At 48.1% G+C, this 21,027-nt stretch overlaps 1 protein-coding gene and 1 pseudogene across 1 annotated transcript in view; both read left to right on the top strand.

Annotated features, from left to right (window-relative positions):
• The first annotated feature begins 257 nt into the window (after nt 1-257).
• The window catches only part of CAPZB (capping actin protein of muscle Z-line subunit beta), a 123,665-nt gene continuing 102,895 nt past the window's right edge, over nt 258-21,027 (top strand). The window contains exon 1 of the mRNA XM_039854611.1: nt 258-403. Within this exon, the coding sequence (XP_039710545.1) occupies nt 401-403 (3 nt within the window). The 5' untranslated portion in view covers nt 258-400. The remainder of the gene's footprint in view (nt 404-21,027) is intronic.
• LOC120596506 (uncharacterized) lies at nt 16,297-16,415 on the top strand (annotated as a pseudogene).

The raw sequence follows: 21,027 nt of genomic DNA, 5'->3' as shown, positions 1-21,027 counted from the left end.
CTCTCGGTGTCAGCACCAACACCGGGGGAGCTGCCACGCACGGACCCGAGCCCCAGCCTGCCCCGCCCACCCCTCCGACCCCGCGGGCCGCCGCACCCCGTCCCGCCGGCAGGCCCCGCCCCTCACTTCCCCGACCGGCGTTCCGCCCCCCGGAGCCGCGCTCCATACTTGGCGATCGCCGCGGCCTTGCGCGCTCATTGGCCGAGAGCCGGCTGCGTTGGGGGCGGGCCCGGGCCCGGCCGGGGCGGGGAATGAAGGTGGCTGCCGCCCGGCGCGGGGGGAGGCGGGCGCTGACCCGGATGTTCACTCCTGGGCACCCGGGGAAGTGGAAGCGCCGGGCCCTGCTGCTGGAGAGAGAGCCGCAGACGCCGGGACCGGGAGCGCCGCCGACGCCGCCACCATGGTAAAGGCCCGACGTCACCCTCCCCCAGCCCCGGGGCCCAGCCCGAACTCACGTCCACCCCTCCCCCCACCGCCGACCCCCGGCCCGTGAAGGGTGGGTTCTCCTGGGTGGGGGAGGGGCGGGATCCGGGACCCCAGGTGGACACCATCCCTATCCGCTCAGGAAGGGGCCGCCGACGGCCTGGGTGGGCGGCGACCCTGTCTCGCCCTCCAAGCCCCTGCACTTGGCTCTCAGTGGATTCACACACTTCAGCTCTGGGTCCAGGCTAGTTTTCTCTATAGCTCAGGCCAGACCCCCCTGGACCTGTAGGCCAGGCTAGGCACACCCTCCAGTGACCCAGGCGTGGTCTCCCCTCCTCCTCCCCGTGACCTAGGGCTAAGTCCCCTTTCCTCATCCCTACGGCCCAGACTAGGGCGTCGTTTCCCCCGTGGCCCACGCTAGGCCTCTGTCTTCCTCCTCCTTTGCCTCAGTCCGGACCCCTATCAACTCCTCCTCCAGTGGCCCCAGCCTAGATTTGCTTCTTCTTCTCCATGGCTTCAGCTTGAATCTTCTCTTCCCTCCCTGGTCATAAGTTCTGACCTCCTCCTCCTCCTCCCATGCCCCTGCCTAGATGTCACCATTCCCCCCACCCCAATGATCCCCTTCCCTGGACTTCTCACCACTCTCAGAGCAGCCTGCGTCAGCCCCCTTCTGTCCTGGGCTTTACCCTTCCTCCAGGGCCCTGTCCTCGGCCCTGCCCCCGACCTAGGTGGTCCCATTATCTCTACCCTAGGCGAACCTTTTTTGCCACCTTTGGGAAGCTCTCCAGCCCTGGGTGGGGTCGTCCCAGGGCTGTGCCTTTTCAGGGGTGAGGCTTGCCCCTCTTGGGGAGGCCGTCTGGGAGCGAGCGAGGGAAGAGCGGGCATCTGTGCCCGGAAGGCAGCGCAGCGCTCTGCGGGACCTTCCGCGGCTGCCGCCTCCTTGGTGTCGCGGGTGCGGTGCTTGCGGAGCGTTCTGCTTGGCTGCCGGGGCCTGAGTGGGAACGGAGGGATGAGGGTGGGGGAGCCAACAGGACAGGGATGAACGCACAATCACCCCTGTGAGGCTGCAGCCCTTGGGGCGGGCCAGCAAGCCCCGAGGCCAGCATAGGGCCTGGACACGATGCACCACAGCAGGCGCAGCCTCCCTTTTCCCCTGAACTGTCAGCTCGTGAGGGTTGGAACTGCTGATTATGGAGGTGTCTCGGATCAGGTGAGCCAGACCCGAGGGGAACTCTAGCTCCACTGTTAATGTTTGTTTTGGTAATGAAGGCAGGTCCTCTGACTGGCCTGAGGGGTTTCACATAGGCCCACACACGTGAGCCTGCCCTTCCGTCCACTTTGGAACCTTCTGCAGGGCAGGCCCAGCACTCAGGTTGGAAGGGCCAGAGGGCTTCTGCGTCACACAACCAGGGAACCTTTGGAGAATGGACTGACAGAGCTCAGGCTATCCACCTGCTCCTCCCACTAAGCACAGGCAGAAGCTTGGTGTGGACTTTGGGCCTCAGAGGGTTTTTGAGGCTCTTGGTTTTTTATTTAATGAAGAGATGTTGCGACTGAACTAGGGTGACTAATTCAGACCGTCCAAGTTTTTTTCTTGATGCCTTCCTGTATGTTAATTAAAAAGGTGGCTGATGCCATTGGACTTGTCTTCATTGGTTGAGAACTGGCTGGATGGGGGTGGAAGGGGGCCCGGTACAAGGCCTTGGTGGGGAAAGAATTCTGGACAGGCTTGGGTGAGGACTTTAAAAGTGGATTGTGGTTTTGTAAATTTACTTTTGGGGCAGAAGCTGGAGAGGATGGGTGGGGTGGCCAGGTGGGGCTGCTCAAGGCAGGTGACTCGCTGGAAGGGGCGTCTTGCTTTGGCCCTGGGTGCCTAACTCTTTCAGTGTGATGGGGAAATGCCCCGTTAAGATCCGGAAGGAGCACCCAGGAGGCTTCTCAAGATTCCCACGTGAGTCATATTTGGACAATCTGAAGGGACTGTGGAAGGGGTGGAGGCGAAGGGCTACCCTTTCTTTAGGGGCTGCTTTGTGCCAGACACTGTGCTGTGAGCTTCACCTATAAGCTCATTTAATTCACACAGAGCCCTTTGAGGTATGGTGGGGTGTTGCTCAGTCAGTGGAAGCACACCTGGCAGGCTCTAAACTTTGTCCTTCTCATTGTCCCAGGCCGCTTAAGTGTGGGAAGATACAAAGGACACTGTCTAGAAATAATAATGGGGTACTCGGAGATGGCAAGGGAGGAGCAGCATTTACAGCCCTCTGCTCTACCCGCTGAGCTGTCAAAGGAAGCACAAGGAGTAGTGTTTGTTGACTGGATTGTGTGCTGGGTCCTTTGCATGGGAGACCTCATTAATAGTGAAGTGGTAGTGTGGCGATGCAGGCATACTTAGCCTGGGCCTGAACCTGAGCTCTCTGAGGGCGGGGATTTTTGTCGTGTTTTCCATGGCTGTATCCCTGGGGCCTAGAGAGCACCTGGCACCAAAGGAAATGGCCTGGAGGGCTCTCTTGGGGTGTGTCTGTATCCATGAACTTAGCCACTCAGAGTCCATACTCATTCTTTCAATAACTTATTCTTAGTATCCCTTGGGCCAATAAGTAATTTCTCACTTTTTTTTTTTTTTGGTCAAATTTATCCCCTACTATGCCGCGAGCTTCACCTATATGAGCTCTAATAAACCGTGTGGATGGTTGGGGGAGGACAGACGTGGTGGTGTGGGGTTGCAGCATGGGTAAATGAATTAAGAGCACTGTGGATTTTACTTTCAGATGGTTCGATGGTAGAGAAAACAGCTAGATCTCAGTTATCTATGGAGGGAAATAGAGGTTTGAAAATCTAAAATGCACTGGCCTTTGGAGTAAATTCCATGATTTTTGTTGGCATCAGGTAAGAATGCATAGGCATTTATATGGATTCCCTTAACAGGTAATAATCTTACAATTGTCTGTACGTGCTTTAAAGCACTTTTCCTTACACAGCTCTAGCTTCTAACTTAGGAATTATTATTTTTAATTTAGAATTATGATTCTAGTGCTGGGTTGGGGCTGAGGCAGTGAAGGGATAGGAAAGGCCCCCTCATGAGTTGTCCCTCTGGTTCACGGATGTTTTGTCTGACGGGAGCTAATAGGCGATGCCTGTCTGTCTTATTGATACAAGGTGAAACAATATAGTTGACACTAATGTGTCGTGGCCTGTGTCCTGGTGTGGGCGAGATACGTGGCTCAGCTCAGACCCCTCATGTATGTGCAGTTCTGTTCATTTAAACCCAACTGTCCTCTCTTTGGTGGAATGCTTGAAAAAGAAGCCAGTGATCAATAGCTTGAGATTAAGGAGGTGCTAAATCATATATTTGAAAGTGGATGTTCCTGTTTATAACTCGGAGGTCCCATATTTCTTTTACATCCTGTGGGGGTGGGAAGAGGATAGATGACTGACGGTACAGAGACATGGTGACTGAGCAGCTACGTTGACCATTGAGACTCCTGTTTTCCAAGTGCATTAGGGGGTCTGGGTACCTAAAGCTACAGGATAACACTGATTCACCACATATTCATAAACTGCCTTCTTGTGCCGCTTTATGTGCTGAAGATGCAGTGATGAACAAGACAGGCAAGGGTCCGAGCCCTCATAGTTTATATTGTTGGGAGTGGGAGGGGCATGTTTAATATGCTTAAAGTTCAAGGAGGGAGAGCTTGTTTAGTGTAACTGCAAGCATATTTGCCTAAGATATGGCAGGAGACGTTAAGAGAAAGTTGGGGCTTGTGCTAAGGCTTTGGTCCTAGACGTTTTGGAGTGTGCCTGCTCTTGTCTCTGCCATCACCGTGGATGTGAACTCACTGCACAAACAGATTGTTCCTCTGTAGACCAGCAGCTCTCCCATCCAGGAATGTAAGTGTGTGGTGCCATGGAAATCTTGCCCCTCTAACTTGGGTAACTACCATTGATTGAGAGTCTGCTGTGATCCAGAAACATGACTAGGTTATTCCTTAACTCCCTTTTTGCTATAAGGAACCTGGAGCTTGAGAAGTTGAGTGACCAGTGTGAGTGGCAGGCCTGGGACTCAGATCTGGGTCCACCTGACCCCTGTGCTGGACACACTCAGTTTCTCAGAAACAGTGGGCAGTGAGCCCGTAAGTAGACGATCTTGTCCCATTTCTCCTTGCAGCAGATCCCGCCAGTGCAGAAGCCCAAAGGATGCAAATGCAAGATCCACCCATATTAGGACTGGCTAGAGCAATGCTATTTCCAAACCTAATCCTTTACAGATGTTTTAGTGTAAGGAGGTGGAGACTTTGTGTTCATATGGCAGCAGCCATGTGCCATGCACTCTGCTGGGAGCTTTAGTGTCATGCCTCCTCCTTGCACCAGCCCGACCAGGAAGTATCGGCCTTAGAAGAGGCAACATAATATAAGAAGTTAGGATTTAGGAGCCAGACTACTTTGGGATAATAACAGTAACTCCCAGGAAGGCTTTTGTGAGGATTAAATCAGATAGTGTGTGTCAAGTGCTTCAGTCAGCATCTGGCACGTATTATGTCAGTACTCACTATTATCACCATTTTACAGATGAGATTTAAAGCAGTATGTGGCTAGTCCCTCTGTAGTTTCTAAGTGGAGGAACTGGGTTTTCTCACTCCAGAGCTAGATCGCTTTCCTCCACTCCTTACTGCTGAAGGCTTATTTGAAGTTGGCTTGGCTTCGGGCTGTGTCTTGAATGAAGGACTTCCCAGATAGAGCCCGAGGCTCTATTTCACCACAAAAGACTAGGCTCCCTGTGCGCCAGGCACCACCTGTTGCCATAGCCTGATGCTGGAACTCGGGTCCGATGCCACGTCAGTGCTTGGTGGAGTTCCTTACGAACTGAGACTTCTCACCCTCTTCCAGGCTTGGAAGAAGAGGGTCAGGACCAGAGACAGAAAATGTGAGCTCTGCGAGAGCAGGAACCATGTCTGTTTGGTTCCCACTCACTGCCTCGCACCTTGCACTGGCCGCCTGGTGCTTGCTAAGTGCTTCATAAATACTGAGTGACTGAGCGGTGAGAGCGGAGGGGTGGCCGCATTTTGCTTGGCAGATCTGGGTTGGAGTCCTGTTTCTGACACTCAGTATGCGACCTGAGTGAGGATCCTAATCTCCTTTTGCCTCAGTTTCTTGATCTGTAGCTTGAGGATAACATTTTGTAGGGATACCAGGAGAAAGAAATGAAACTTGTACTTAATCTGGTGCTTAGCACACGGTAGGTGCTAGCTATAATTACTGTTTGTCTTAGTCTGCTTTCCACAGAGTAAAGGGAAAGCCATAATCCCTGTCCTCTAATCCAGAAGGGAAGGCATGATGTATCTAAAAAGCTGAGAGCAGCAGTAGTATTAGAAAAGACTTAAGGGCTGCATCTGCCATCCCGTCAGGCTTGGCTTGCATGCCTCCACCTCCAGGAAGCCCTGTAGACCACTCCAGCCCACAGCTTAGAGGTTGGGTGTGAAGCCCAGGGAGACCTTGCCCAGGCAGAGAGGATGAGATGGGGTACAGCCAAGGAGGGGCCATTCTAGGTAGTGGCCTGGAACACAAGCAAAGGTCAGGAGTATGGTCAGCTTTGTGAGTTTGGGACGAGCACGGAGTAGAACAGAGCGAGTGTGGGTGCGTCAGTCTGGGGAGCGAGTTGTGGAGTGCCTGAGTTGCTAAGCTAAGGAGTTTGCATTTGATCTGAGACAGTGTGGAGCCAGTTAAATTTTTGACAGGGCAGGTAGAAATTTGAGGAGGCTGGCAGAGTCGTGGTATTTTAAGAAGAATCATCTGGCGTGGTGTTCAGGAAGGACCAGGAAGTCAGGCATTCGCGAGCGTAAGCTGTGAGGTTATGACGGTCTCGGCTGCGGTGCGGCTGTGGGCATGGAAAGGAAGGAATGATTGAGAAAGATAGGAAGGCTGAGTGAGGCATCGTGATTTACCGCCTCTGGGGCCGAGGGGGACGCTTCTGTCCTCAGCGTGCCCCCGTGGAGGCATTCTGATAGGACCGTTTATCTTGACCTAACAACTATTTCTGGTCAGTTTAAATCCTAGATAGTGGTGTCTGCAAAGCCTTGATATCCTAGTAACAGCTGACCAGGGATTTTAGCCTGGTTAGGCCAGCCGTCCCGTATCTGCGGTGGCACCGAGCTCTGCTCAACTCACACAGCATTCAGCTCTGGGCAGACAGATGCCCCCCAGTCTGCCAAGGGGACCGAGAGGAGAACTGCCGGATGGAGGAGCTGCGTGGTGGCTGTAGTAGTCACAGGAGCTCTTTTTTACCAACCATATTTTAATATCCAAAGCAACCCTGCGAGGCAGGTTCTCACATCAGCCTCGTTGCACAGGCGAGGACACCAAGGCCTCCCTCTGCAGTCTGACTCCAAAGCCTGTGATCTGGACACCAGGCGCTGCTGCCTCTAGTGGCTTTTCCATCAGGTCACTCATTCGTGGACACTCACCGAGCAGTCAGATAGGCCTGTTAGAGTGTGAGTCTAAAGTTCAGTGGAAGAGGCAGGTGGAAACAGGTGGGTCTGAGATTCTGAGCAGCTTGGGCATGAGTGGAACCAGCGAAGCCAAGTCCGCGACACAGGTGAGCTTGGGGGTCCTCTCGCCTTTCCCTTTCCTCACCCCTCCTGTTCTGACATCTCTGGAAACCTGTGACAAGGAGCCTTCATCTACAGTCTAGATCAAATGCAGGCTTCGTAGTGATAAATGTCCAGTCCAGTAGTCCTGATTCCTCCTAGGCAGCAACCCTGTGAGCATCCACCTGCCCCACGGGTTATCATGAAGATGAGGTGAGTCTGTGTGGAAAGTGTGGATCATGCCTGGCATTTTGTAAGTGCGGCAGGAACGCGACCATTGTCTGATTATTTTCTTAATGTGGATGGTTGGTAGGTGATGTTTCGATTGACTCCAGCCGGCCTGGAAGGCAAGTGGCAGCCCCTGTTCAGTTGAGACCCCAGAAGGTAGAGTCTCTTGCCTGAGGCTGGCTATACTAAAGGGCTTCCATTCCAGCCCAATGTTTTCTGGCCAAAAAGTTCTTACCACACTGCAAATGACAAGCAGTCATTACCACTGGCTCAGGCCCTGAACTTTTCCATCCAGTGCTTATGCTGCTCTGTGAAGAGTCCTTTTTTTAGCATTGAACTCAGCACAACCCTTCCAGGTTGGGATTTATCTGAAACCATTGTGTTAGTTAGCATTATTTGGGCTTACTGTTTCAGAGGTTTCCATAAGATGATCCAGGCAGAGGACTCATTACATTTACCGGGTGAAATATCTTTAATTAAAAATATTAAGGTTATGAAAAGATTTCGCACATACCTCTTCTGCTGGGGTAAGTGAAGAGCAAGCAGCCCCTGTTGGCATTGAGCATTTCTGGAGGCACCAGCCACTCTCTTCCCTTCTCAGTAGTAGCTGCGATCCCTAGGCAGAGTTGGGTCTGGCCTGCTCATGTCTGATATGGCTACTCAGGGCTTCTCCACTGTGCGGCTTTGGCCCCCTGGAGGCTGTGTCTGGCTCACACAGAGGGCTTCCTGCAAGCACTGTTGTGCTTGGAGTCCGAGGGGAGGCACAGTTATCCACTGCACACCTCTGGAGAAGTCTAATTTGAGGGCGCTGTGGACCACTGAAGGAGCTACTCGAATGTTTCTGTCTCACCTCTGGCTTCGTTTTTGTCAGTCTTTGCTTCTCTGCCGGGCAGAGCTTGTTGGTGACCTCCTGGTCAGTGCGTGGTCCCTGGGGCTGGACGTGGACCTGTCACTGAGAAACACAGACCCTGATACAGCAGTGGCCAGGCGTGGCGGCCATTTAGGTGCTTTGCGCTGTTGAGTATTTCTTAAGTGGACTATCCCTTGCTTCCTGTGTAACCTCCAGACAGCTCCGGTCTTGAAATCTTTTCCAGCTATAGTGGGAGTGGATCCCTGCTCGTCCTGAGAATTGAGGCCTCTGCTTTGGTCTTGTGGAACAGGAATTAGGGGTGCCCGGAGGAGCAGTCTTCATTCCGTAGGATAGATATTAAGTCGCCCCTCCTGTATTTCGTCAGTCACAGCAGTGCCACCTTCCCTCTGCCGGTGTCTCTGCTGAACGTGCACAGTCACTGTCTCATTCCGTCAACCCCAGCCGTATGAGGCCTCTTTCCTCATCGTGTAGTTGGGGAAACTCGCCTGAGGGCCCTCAGCTGGTTAGTGGCAGGGTTAACATTGGAGGCACCAGCCACTCTCTTCCAGGTCCATCCCAGCCAAAGGCTCATGCTTGTTGAACTCTGCTGTCCTGTCTTGTGCAGAGACTCACAGGGTGCTGATTTTATGGACGAGGGAACTGAGGTTGAGAGAGCTTCACTACAGGTCCAACCATGGTGGCTGAAGTCTGAGTTTTGGTTAGAAGTCAGAAGGTTTTTGGGTTTGGGCTGTTGAAATGAAAGCAGCTGGAACTTTCTGAGCTGCAGTCCGTTTTTAGAAAGATACCTGCTACACCGTCAAATGTCAGCTGTGCCATCGATAGAGGTGCACCTTGGCTTTCTGGGCAGTGCAGTTGTTCATGCACGTCCTCATCATTGTGACTGCCCCTTGTTGGCGACTGCTGGTTGACGAAACCTTGCAGGGTCCCTTGGCATTTTCCTGCGAAGCCCCATCCCAGCCCCGGGCACCATATGCAGCAGCAGGGCTTTCGAGGGGAAAGGCCGTGCTGGCCCTCTGTGCGGCTGAGCCGATCGCCCTCACAGGGCCTGATGAGTTCTGCTTCTCACCCTTAGGGGGGAAGGTGAGTGAGAAGTCCGCCCTCGGGGTCGTGAGTGGCCTGGCACTGTTACTGTCCTTGGCACACATGTCATTGCTTCATAAGTGTTTGTTGAGTGAATGAATGTCTAGTAGGTCCGTGATACATTTGTAAGGGTCCCTCCCCCCGTTAGGTTGAACCGCATAAAATTGCTGTTTTCCTAGGTCAGAAATGGTTGAATACCAGCATTTCGTGTAGTTCAGCCTGATACAGACTAAACTCTAGGGTGGGGTGGTGGTGCCAGGGTGAGATTTTGTAGCAGTGACCAGATCTCCCTTTGGACTTGTGGCCTCGGCCAAACTTGGCTTTTCATGAAGCCAGTGTAGGCTTCTGGTTAGTCAGTGTCACTTTAGGTGGGAGTGACAAGAACGGAAGCAGGAGAGTGGGGTCTGCCTTCGAGATGGGGTCAGCACATTCTTCATCTGTTCAGGCCACTTCGGGCGTAGAAGACTGGAGCTGCTGGCAGCAGTGGGATCAGGGCTGGGTGGGGACAGTGATCTAAGTGCGCTGGCATTCACTGGTGGCTCTGCACATGGCGGGCGTTGGGCACTTGGACCAAAGTCACATACTGGCCCTCCCGGGAGCTTTGCAAAGCTCCCAGGTGGTCTCGATTCCAGAGTTGAGGGGCAGCGAAGGACCGGTTCTGAAGTCGGACTGCCTGGGTTCAGGTCCACGCCTGCAGACTCAGGCAGCTTCTTTCACTCTCTGCCTCAGTTTCCTTGTCTCACAATGAAATGGTGAGAATAAAAGTATCATTTCTAATGAATTTTATGAGGATCAAACATGTTAATGCACGTAAACCCAGACACGTGGTACCGTTGTTATTAACAGTAGCAGTAACGGGGTTTTTGTCAGTGACGTGTTCTCTTAGCATGTTATCAGAGCCGAAAATGACTTCAGATGTGGAAACTCCCTTCGCTTTGTTTTGGAGGAAGTTCAGTCCTTGTGTCGAGGCTCCGTCTCCCATCATCGAGGGAGGCGTTGCTTTTCCCATTGCTCCCTGGAAATGGAAAGCCTTGTTGGTCATGGGCCTTGCAGAGTATACACTTGCCTCTCTGTGAACAAGTTGTTTGACATGGTGCTTTTATTCCAGGTTATGATAAAAGTCACTCTTCTGGAAAACAACTTAATTTTTTTTCTTTCCTTTGGCATGAGTGTGCCAGTTACATTTGGTACCCAGGGCCTTTGAGAGGAATGAGGCACGGTGCTAATCAGTGATCCTCATCTCAGTTCCCACCCCATCCCACACACAGGTCCTGTGCTTATTTGCTGATACATTTTCTCCTTTTCTGAAGGTGGCAGGTTGTCATAGGTGCTCTTTCTGAACTACCAGAAACCTGCAAGACTTCACTGCCTCAGGGATTTAATGTTTTATTTTAAGGGCGTGTGTTTAATTTAAAGGTGTGTGGAGCGTTAGCGTTTAGGAGTATAAGGAGGAGGAAAGATAAAGGAAAATGGCAAAAAAAAAAAAAATACGGACTGTTGGAAGACAGCCTGGTACAGCAGAGTGGAAGGAGAGCTGAATCCCACTGTGGCTGCTTCTGGACTGTATGAGCTTGAACTAGTTACATCATCCCTCTGAGCCTCAACTTCCTGATCAGTAAAATAGACATATGTCCTTCTCTTCATAGGGTAGATGAGAGGCTTAAATAAGAATAATGTACGTGAAGTGCTGTAGCTCAGGTCTCATGTGGGCACTTAATACAGGCTCATTATTATCTCTAGGAATTTCATCACTTGCTGTGCAAATGAGCACATTCCACAGGGAAGAAAATTGGATCGAATTTAAAAAAAAATTCCTGTATTAAGGAATATCATAAGTCTAAAATGTAGGTATAACGGTCACACTAAGGAGCTCCTCATTTGAAAGGGAGCCTCTTTTCCCACATAGTAACTTCTAACCTGTAGTCAGGGTTTAGAATCACTTTTGAGACCCTGAGTATTGTAGAGTCTTTTTCTTCCCTGAGCTTCGTTGCCTCCGAATACATCCAGGTGGACTCTGAAATAATGAGCATAGAATGGGGGTAATAATTGTCAGTAACCGCGCTGGCATTCAAACTCGTGGCCACATTACTCCATGCCCTGGCTGTGTCCCACTTGCAGTTGGGGCCAGAAGTCAGCAGAGAGTCCATAGTTAGCTTCCTACCTAGACAGCCCAACTCCAAGAGGTAGAGCCACACATAGAGGTTTTTGACCTCAGAGAACTTGGAGCACTAGGCTGTGGATGTCAGCACCTGCTCACAAGATGGGCAGGACCTCCACGTCCTCAGTTCATGGCCGTTGCTTTTCATCTTACTAGGCACTAGGTGAGATTCCTGGGAAATAGGTCCAGTCTTCACATTTCCTTAACTATCTTGATTTCTTCTTTCCTTTAAATAACTTCCTCCGAAGGCATTTATCTAACTGCTAGCTAGAATCCCCTTGTACTTTGCCTACCATAAAATTGGCTGTATAGCTTTTTTTCCTCCCCATGTTGATGGATAATGGTTTCTGAGCTTGCTGAATTCCAGATGGAGAGTACACAGAAGCATCGTGGGAATTTCCCCCAGGATGCTGCTTTTATTTTGATTCCATGGTATCTGATTGTTGAGGAAGCATTTCTTGAGATAACAGGCTAGAACTGGTTGCCATAGTCCCTAAGGAAGGGCCCTCCCATCATGTGACTATTTGGTAGAACATAGACATATGAATAGAATGTTGGACCTTTGTGTGATGAGCTCATAGTGCTTTGTGAGGCTTGAATCTTACTCCGGCACCCTTATGAGGCATTGGATTAATGGATAAGATTCTGTGAGTTGAATTCCATTACATGTCGTAATCTCTGAGGAAAGGGAAAAAATGTTTTCCAGCCTTAGGTGATAGTCTGTGTATTGGAACAAGTATAACCAGATTCCACCAGCAGAAGCCTGTTTAGGAGGCCCTAAGAGTTCATGAGGAAGTGGAGGCAGTGGGTTCTGTTACTATACTTTAGTTGGCCCTTCACATGCATTGTCCTACAGTAGTACCCCCTGGCCCGTGAAGGATAAATTCCAAGACTTCCAGTGGATTCCTGAAACCACAGACAGTACTAAACTCCACATACACTATGTTTTCTACAGATGCTATGTAGACACACACCTTTTTACTTAAAGGAAACACTTTGGCTTCTCTTTGGCAGATCTGAATTGCCAGCATCACTACTTTTGAGCTTTGGGGACACTATTAAGTAAAATAAGGGTGACTCGAACACAAGCACTGCAGTACCATGACAGGCCGTATGATAACTGAGGTGGCTACCAAGTGATTGATTACCTGGCGGGTAGCGTGTACAGTGTGAAGATGCTGGACGAAAGGTGATTCATGTCTGGACAGAGGGGGCAGATGTCGGAGATTTTATCACGTTACTCAAAACAGCGTATGATTTAAAACTTAATTAATTGTTTATTTCTGGAACTTTCCATTTGACCGAGGGTAACTGAAACCATAGAAAGTGAAACTGTGGGCGAGGGGGATCTTGTGAATTTAAGATCCTGTAACTTTATGTAAATTATAGAGAATTACATAAATTGCTGTTAAGTGGCAGAGCCAGGATTTGAACCCAGCTGCTCTGACTTTAAAACTTATACCCTTGACCTTTACAATGCCATGGAATTTTACTCACACTGGGCTTGTGGCTTGTCCAGATCTTGCAGTAAATCACTAGGCAGCTGGGACCAGGGTCCTGTGCCTAACACTCTAGAATCCGGACTCTACACTGTGGAGTAGGCCAGTGTCTCATCTGCCACATCAACTCAGGCCCATTTGAAAACTCATCTTCAAACATGCTTCTCCAGTGATGGATGGAGACCACACTTTCCAATGTGACATCATGAGAGAGCTTCCTGACAGTTGGATCGACCAATCCAGAAAGCCAATACTCTGAGTTAAAGAAGAAATCTAGGGACAGGTCTGGATTCAAACCCATGTCCTTTTGATCTATAGCTCCTATTTTGTTTGTTCATAGGAGATAAGAGTATGAAATAGCAAACATCCATTTTCTAAGTAGGTTGAAAAATGATGGTATATTGATACAGTGGAATGTATTGCAGCCATTAAAATGTGAAATATGAAGACTAGGTAGCAATATGGAAAAGGTTTGTGATAGTGATGAATAGAGCAGAGTGTTTACATCTCTGTAAAAATGTTGATGTTGGAATGAACCATGTTAGAATGAACAGCTACTTCACGGGGTTGTTGTGGGGATTAAATAAGCGAGCAGTTTGTAAGCCCTTTGCTCCGTTAGTTGCAGTGGGTATCTGTGTCTCTCTGTATATACACACATATATACATATGTATATATGTGTGTATATACATATTTTCTCCCTCCTTTTGAGTTACTTCCTCAGGACAGACCCTCAGGACGGGCATTATCTGGCTGAAGGGAGCGTTCTTCCCAGTCACTTTGCTCTCGCCACGCCGTCTGGTAGCCCTGGTCATGCTGGCCGATCTCCGGGGTCCTCTGATCTGACCGTGCTCCCCCTTCTGAGCAGGCTTCATTTCCTCAGTCTGGCTGCCTGTTCCTGCCAAGGGGCGAGAGCTCCTTGCTTTCCTGCAAAAATGTTTGATTCTAGGGTTAGCCTTCATGGTTTTTGCCATATTCTTAAGAACCGTTAATTAACTTTTTTAATTGCCTATTTTTAATGTAAATTATTTAGGGGGGAAACTTTGTCATTACCTTACATGGAAAACCAGTATCACTAGCCATTAGTAGCAAGTACACAATGAAATAATCATACGTAGTTATTGATATAAAACATGCTCTTCTGTCGACCACCTAAAATCGTTTGACTCATTCCTGTCTCTGGGCCTCAGCCCGCAGCATGCCCCTTCCTTATCTCCCTCTCTTCTGCTTGTATCTGTCCCATTTACTTTCCATTTACCTGACCCTGTCCCCCCTCTGCCACTAAGCCTTTTCTGACTACCACAGCCCTCCACAACCATCTGCCCACCCACCCATCCGTCCGTCCATCCATCTATCCAAACAAACATTTAACGATAGTATGTGCTCCATTTGGGCTGGGGATAAAGATACATTCCATACATACCTACTAGGAGACAGTTCAAGCAGGGAACAGTCTGACAGAGGAACCTGTGGAATGAGGTAATTGCTGTAAGGTGGTGTGTGCAGGTGCATTGAAGAAGGTGTCTGGCTGAAGAGAGTCAGGGCTGGGATCCCAGGAGAGAGGTGTTTTGTTGGAGTGAAGGTGAGGGGACTCATTTGTCAGGAGGACAAATGGTGGGCACAGACATAGCAGGCAGAGAGAACAGTATATACCAAAACTCAGGGGTGTAGAATATTCCCCCATGGCATATTAAGGGGAAGCAACAATAATTTAAACTCGGTGGAGCCAAAAAGGTAGGGGTAGGAGAGCTTAATGAGACCAGGCAGGGAGGCAGAAGCCACCTCCTGAAGGGATATGTCATGATGGGGGCTCTGATGTTACCCTGTCCATTTCAGCGCCCTCTCTGTGCCCTGACCTGACCTATGACATAGCCTTCACCTGTACAGTGTAGCAATTAGCTTTCTTGCCTTGAGTATTGTTTGTGTTGGTTCACTGTCGTCCACATCCCCTCCACCATGATTATTTGCTGAGTGCCCCCTATGTGTCGTTTTCTGTGCCAGGTCTTGGGACACTGACCTGAACGGAAGGCGGTCCCTGCCTTAAGGAGCTCACAGGGCTAGAAAGCCTTCTAGTTGGGCGTGAACACCAACAGCGGGGACTTTGGGAAGCTTCTTGACCCTGTTCCTTGCTTTAAGGGATCCCCTTGTAATTCAGTAGTATTACATTTAAAAATTGTGGTTTTTCCTTTGTTTTAAATGTTATATGTGTTCATTATAGAAAAGTTGCAAAGCATAAAAAAGAAGAAAATAAGATCACTTACAGTCTTACCCTGCCAGAAGCCACTGTTAACCTTTTGTTACGTTGCTTCAGTATCTTCGTCTGCATAGTTTTTAAAGGTTTTTCATGTGGTTGAGTTACATATTGTCTGTACTGTTTTCTTTATATCCAGCTCTTCACAAGAATTTTTTTTTTGTCAGAAACTTCATACATATTTTAAACGACTTTAACATTTCAGTTATAATTTGCTTAAAACCATTTCTTTATTGTTGAATGAGTAGAGGTTTCTAATTTTCCCATATATGTTTCCCTGCCCATGACTATATAGGCTGTCCTTTTTGCTCACAGTTGTCATTCTGTAATGTCACTGCAGACACCACATTAGCAAATACTGAACCATTGCTCCTAGGGGAAATGCAGGGTAAGGTTTCTGTGTGCCTCCAGTTACAGCATTTTTGTCATCTGATTAATTCACAATGGAGAAGGACAGGTACTGCATGGTATCACTTATATGCAGAATTTTAAAAAAAGAAAAGGTCAGACTCACAGAAACAGTCGAAAAGTGGTTGCCAGGGTCAGGGAAACAGGGAGAAGTTGGTAAAAGGGTATAAACTTACAGCTATAGGATGAATAAGCCCTGACGTGAAACATTAAAAAAAAAAAAAAAAAACCTCGTTTTATGTGTGTTTCTGTTTAAGAACACCTTATTTAATACATATTGTTGATTCACGAACATTGACATCACGACCAGCAGTACTGTAACCCACATCTGAACGAAGCTTAGCATGTTATTTTCTCTGTAAGGTACAACACTGTTGTCTTCTAGGCAGCACTATGCTTGGGGCCGTTTTTAAACAGCAAAATCTACAGAAAGCACAAAAATGTGAAAAATAATGGCACTAAAATGACTGTGAAAAGGACACTTGTTTACAGTACGAGAGCAGAGACAAGAAGGCAGAGCATCGTTCACTTAGTTCAAACTCAGCTGAGAACTTGCACATCAATGACTCAAATTTTTCGCCACTCTGTGCGTGTCTGTGAATGGCAGAGAAAGTGCCGTGAGTTTGATTATGGGTTACAAATGTTAGCAAGTAGACAGATCTGCAAATGTAGCATCTGCAAATAACAAGGGCCGACCATACACGCAAAGTGCCCAACAGTCCTGGTATGTGGCCATGCTGTACCTGTCTTGTGAGGGAGAGGTGGTTACAGTGATGATGCTTTAAAAATAAGATTTTAAGTCTACGGCTGTGCCACACTCAACACACCCGATCCCGTCTGATCTCAGAAGCTAAGCAGGGTCGGGTCTGGTTAGTACTTGGATGGGAGACCACCTAGGAAGACCGGGTGCTGTAGGCAAAATGAATGAATGAATGAATGATTTTAATAGACTTCCATAAATTTCTTTTTTTGGGGGGGGAGCATAATCCTTATAAGTATTTGATGCATAGTTTTCTAGTAAATCTTTCTCAAAGTCTGATAAGACTTGAGTGTTTGGGGAGTCTTTTTTTCTTTTCAAAACAGGTGCATGTTCTTTCTGTTTCAGAATGGGTCTGACTTGTTTTTCTAGTCTGGTGCCAGGAGGCCTTGGGACGGGGAGAGTGCTGGCTTCTGGGAGGAGAGAAGATGGATGGTTTTTTGTCCATTCTACTCTGATTGGGTCCAGAGACTTCATTTGCCCCACCCCCTTTAAGCTTTTCGTGCCTGTAACCCACTAACAGGAACTGGGCATTGGGTACACCGCCCCAGCCGAGACGGTGCACAGAGCTCTCCTTTGCATTTGGCTTTGAGAGAATTGTAACGCAGTTTTGGCATAAGCAATGTAGTCACACATTTCAGAGCTGAAAATATATGCATAAAGCCCTGTATAACGAAAAATATCCCTCCTGTCTTGGTCTTCATATGTCCAGTGTCCTCCTACTTGTCCCTCCCTCCCAGATCGTATAGTCACCACCACAACCAGTTGTAGAATAATAGTTCCCTCACCCAAAAATGTTCCCTTGTGCCCCTTTGTACCCGCTTTCCCTTCCCCCACCCTGTCCCTAGGCAACCACTGATCTGCTTTGTCACTGTGGTTTTGTCTTTCCTGTAACTTCATAGAAATGGAATCATACAGTATGTAGTCTTTTGTGCTTGACTTTCACGTGGCATAATTTTTTTTGAGTTTCATCCACATTCCATGTATTAATATTTCTTTCTTTTTTATTACTGTAGAGGATTCTGTAGTATTCCATGGTGTAAGTACACTGTACCACAATTTGTCCATTCACCCATTGATGTTCATTTGCGTTGCTTCTGGGTTTTGGATGTTATGAATAATTTTGCTATAAATCTTCATGGTTTAGTTTTCATAGATGTGTTTTTCTTTTTCCTCATTTCTTTAGGCACTACAAACATGCAGTTGACCCTTGAACAACCCAAGGGTTAGGGGCACTTGTACAGTGAAAGATTTGTGTATAATTTGACTCCCCAAAAACTCATTTGTCCCTCAGTATCTGCGGAGGACTGGTTCCAGGACCCTCTGCAGGTACAGAAGTCTGCGCTGTCAAGTCCCTGATACAAAATGGTGTAGAATAGTGTATACGGTTGGCCCTCCCCATCCATGGATGAGAAACTCAGGAATATGGAGGGCCAGCTATGTATTTATTGAAAAAATTTCTCTTATAAATGGAGCCGTGCTGTTCAGAGGTCAACTGAATTCTGTCCCCTTTTTACATATTGGGCGAAATGTTATAAAAATGCTTCTGCACCCTGTGTTTTTTGAAGGTGCCTCACTACCAGGTGAGAAGACTCATGGAATCTGTAACTTGGTCATGTGTCCTAGTGTCCGAGCAGCTAACCTCCTGGCCCTCCCACCTCCTGGAGAGGGTGCCAGCGTGCCTCAGAGACGGCGATGGAGGTTTCCATGGTGGCAGAGAGGCTCACTTTCTGGGTCTCGTTCCATCTAATAGAACGTCACACTCTTTGGACTATTAAAGGGGGCGAGTGTGCAGCTGTCCCGGGCTTAGTTGGGGTCATGTGGGAAATAAATTGTAAAGGAAATTAGTTTGTGCATCGGTCGCATCTTGTTGGACAGCCGCAGGGGCTTAGAGCACGCCACCCAGCCTTTCGTGGCCTCTCCGTGTGCGTGGTGCTTGGTGCGTGGGCCTCTGCCCTGATGCACAGGACAGCAGCGCAAGTTCTGTGTTTGCTCAGAACACGTTTTATTAAAGTCCTTTTTACTTTCACCTGTCCCTGATCCCCACTGTCTTCTAGACCCCAACATTCTCCAGTAATATCCTGTCTTGGACTCTGTGATAAGAATATGCAGGTTTGCATAAAAAGGAAGGCTAACGAGATGTTTTCCTTCTTCTGTTCTGGTAGTGCTATTGGCAGACAGTAGAATTTAGGAAACCAAACCCACTGTTTAAGAACAGAAATAACACATTGTTTAAGGGTGTCGTCTTCTCTCTTTACAGCTGTGCTGTCCACTAGAACTTTCCATGATAATGGAAGTGTTCGATATCCGTGCTGTCTGGTAGCCACGAGCCACATGTGGCTCTTCAGCACTTGAGATGTGGCTAGTGTTATCAAGGAACTGGCTATTTTATTTTATTTTATTTTAATTAAATTTAAATAACTACATGTGGCTACCGTTTTGGACAGTACAGATCCTGATGAATATTAACTCCCAGTGAGAAATTTTCTTTAACTTAAATTAATCTAGGTAAGAGCCAGGGGAAATAACATTAAGCTGGACCTGTTTCAAATGATTTCTCAGCAGGTTAGGCGAATGTTATTTTATATAGGGTGTTATTTATACACTGTATTCAGTGGGTGCCCACTATTTATAAGGCATCGTGGTAAGCGGGTAATCAGAAGTTATCTAACATATTCTCTTTGGGCCTCAGTTTTGCCATCTGCAATGAAGGTATTGGACTGGAGAGGCTTTTTAAAGTCCTTTCTTGTGCAGCCATTTTTATGATTTTTGTCTTTAAAAGCAATAGTACTTATTTATTGAACACCCCTACATGCCGGGAATAGAATTCAAGATATTAAGTAAGTGTATAACTCAGTTAAATACAATAATTTAATCTTCATTTGTCCCAGTGAGACTAGGTGTTGTCATTGTTTTACAGACGAGAACGTTGAGGCTCAGGCAGGTTAAGTAATTTACCTGTAGTTATGTTGCCAGTTGACTGTAGAGTTTAGGTCTGCCCCATTGTAACCTCATCTTCAGTTAAATCTTCATTTATGCAATGGTTATTTGAAAAATAGATCCAATTCCTTAAACATGTAAAACTCTTGTTTCAACTAAAAGTTTAAAAAATAGATTTTAATGCTCAAGTCAGATCAGTGGCTGTGAGGGTTTAGGAGTGAGGTGAGCAGGTGGCATAGGTGGAGGCCAGCTCATCTGGCAAGCTCCGTCCTCCATGCATATCCATGAAAAAGGCCTGCTTTGAACACACTCCTGCTGGAATGCTGTCTGGATTCCCGTGCTCAGCTCGGGCTGGGCAAACCTCAGCTTCTACTGGGAGCTCCAGGGAAGGGTGTGGGCTGAGGGAGAGAAGTGGAGGCAGAGCGTGGTCCTGAGATGTTCTCTAGCTCTCGTGTGTGCCACGAAGTAAGAGACCCACTTAAGGCTCACAGGTTTGGAGCCCAAAAGTTGACTCTACCACCTGATTACTTGCTGAGCAACCATGTGCAAGTCTCTTCACCTCTCCCAGCCTGTGAGGATTCCTTCCCATTTCCACCAGTAATACTTCTGGAAACTTTCCCAGGAGCCAGCCACACACTGTTTTGGGTGCTGAGGGCCCGGCAGTGAAAAGGAGAAAGCCCTGCTTCATGGAGCTTGCATTCTGCATGATGATGAGCTTTCCTTTCGCACCCCTGAAATAAGGTGCCAGTCTCAGTAACCTCCCTCATGGGATTGTTTTGAAATGTAAACGAGGTACTTGACTAACACACAGCTCCTGGTGCCCTTCCCCCGAGATGATTCTGCAAAGCCGGCACTCTGTCATTCAGTGGATCCTTTAGCTAGAGTCCTTGGCTGCCTGCAGATGGCCTGAATAGCTGTTCTGAGAGGGCTGTACCCTCTTCAGCTGAGCAGAAGGGCACATAATATGCATGAAGCACCTAGCACAGTGCCTGGCCTGTAGTGTGATCTCCTAGGATGTGGTATTTCTTTCTCTCTCTCTTTTTTTTTTGGTTAAAGAAACACTACCATGTGGGAACTATGAAGTAGGGGCTGGGAGGCTGAGCAAGGAGTGGTAGGAAGTTTAAAAAACAAGTAAATCAAAGCAAATTTCTCATTCTCTCTTTTTAAAAATACTTTAATTTTTTAATTATTTTTCTGAATACAGAAGTACTACTTATTCTATTTAAACAACCTAGATATTTGTTACTTGGAAAGTGAAACCACCCCTTAATTCTACCCCTGGAAATACTGCTAAGAGTTTATATACATAATCTGTCCAGATATTTTCTATGCACATGCTTATATTTTTAAAGAATTATTCCACCTATATGCACAATTATTCAATCTGCCTTTTTCACAGAGTGCCTTCCTGTGCTTCAGATCTGTTTTGTGGGCACAAGGAATCAGGGGACTTTGTTGAATAAAATTAGCCTTGTTCCGAGGCCAGGGAAGGGAAGCAGACATCCTCTAAGACAGTGGTCCCCAACCTTTTTGGCACCAGAGACCAATGCTCCTATGAGAATCTAATGCCTGACGATCTGAGGTGGAGCTGAGGTGGTGCCTCACCCGCCACTTACTTCCTGCTGTGCAGCCCAGTTCCTAACAGGCCACAGAATGGTACCTGTCTGCGGCTTGGGGTTTGGGGGCCCCTGCTCTAAGACTCTGGCCTGGAAAAGTGGATTCTGCTTTTGGAAGAGCAGGCGGAAGGGAGAAGGGAAACCAGTAGAAGCACAACCACCCCCACCACACCCTCCTAGAAAAGCCCCCCAGTGTCTGACTACATCGTGGCTTTCC

The sequence above is a fragment of the Pteropus medius genome, unplaced genomic scaffold (genome assembly GCF_902729225.1).
Source record: "Pteropus medius unplaced genomic scaffold, Ma_sr-lr_union100, whole genome shotgun sequence".
NCBI classification, from domain to species: Eukaryota; Metazoa; Chordata; class Mammalia; order Chiroptera; family Pteropodidae; genus Pteropus; species Pteropus medius.
This window is presented reverse-complemented; position numbering and strand designations above follow the sequence as displayed.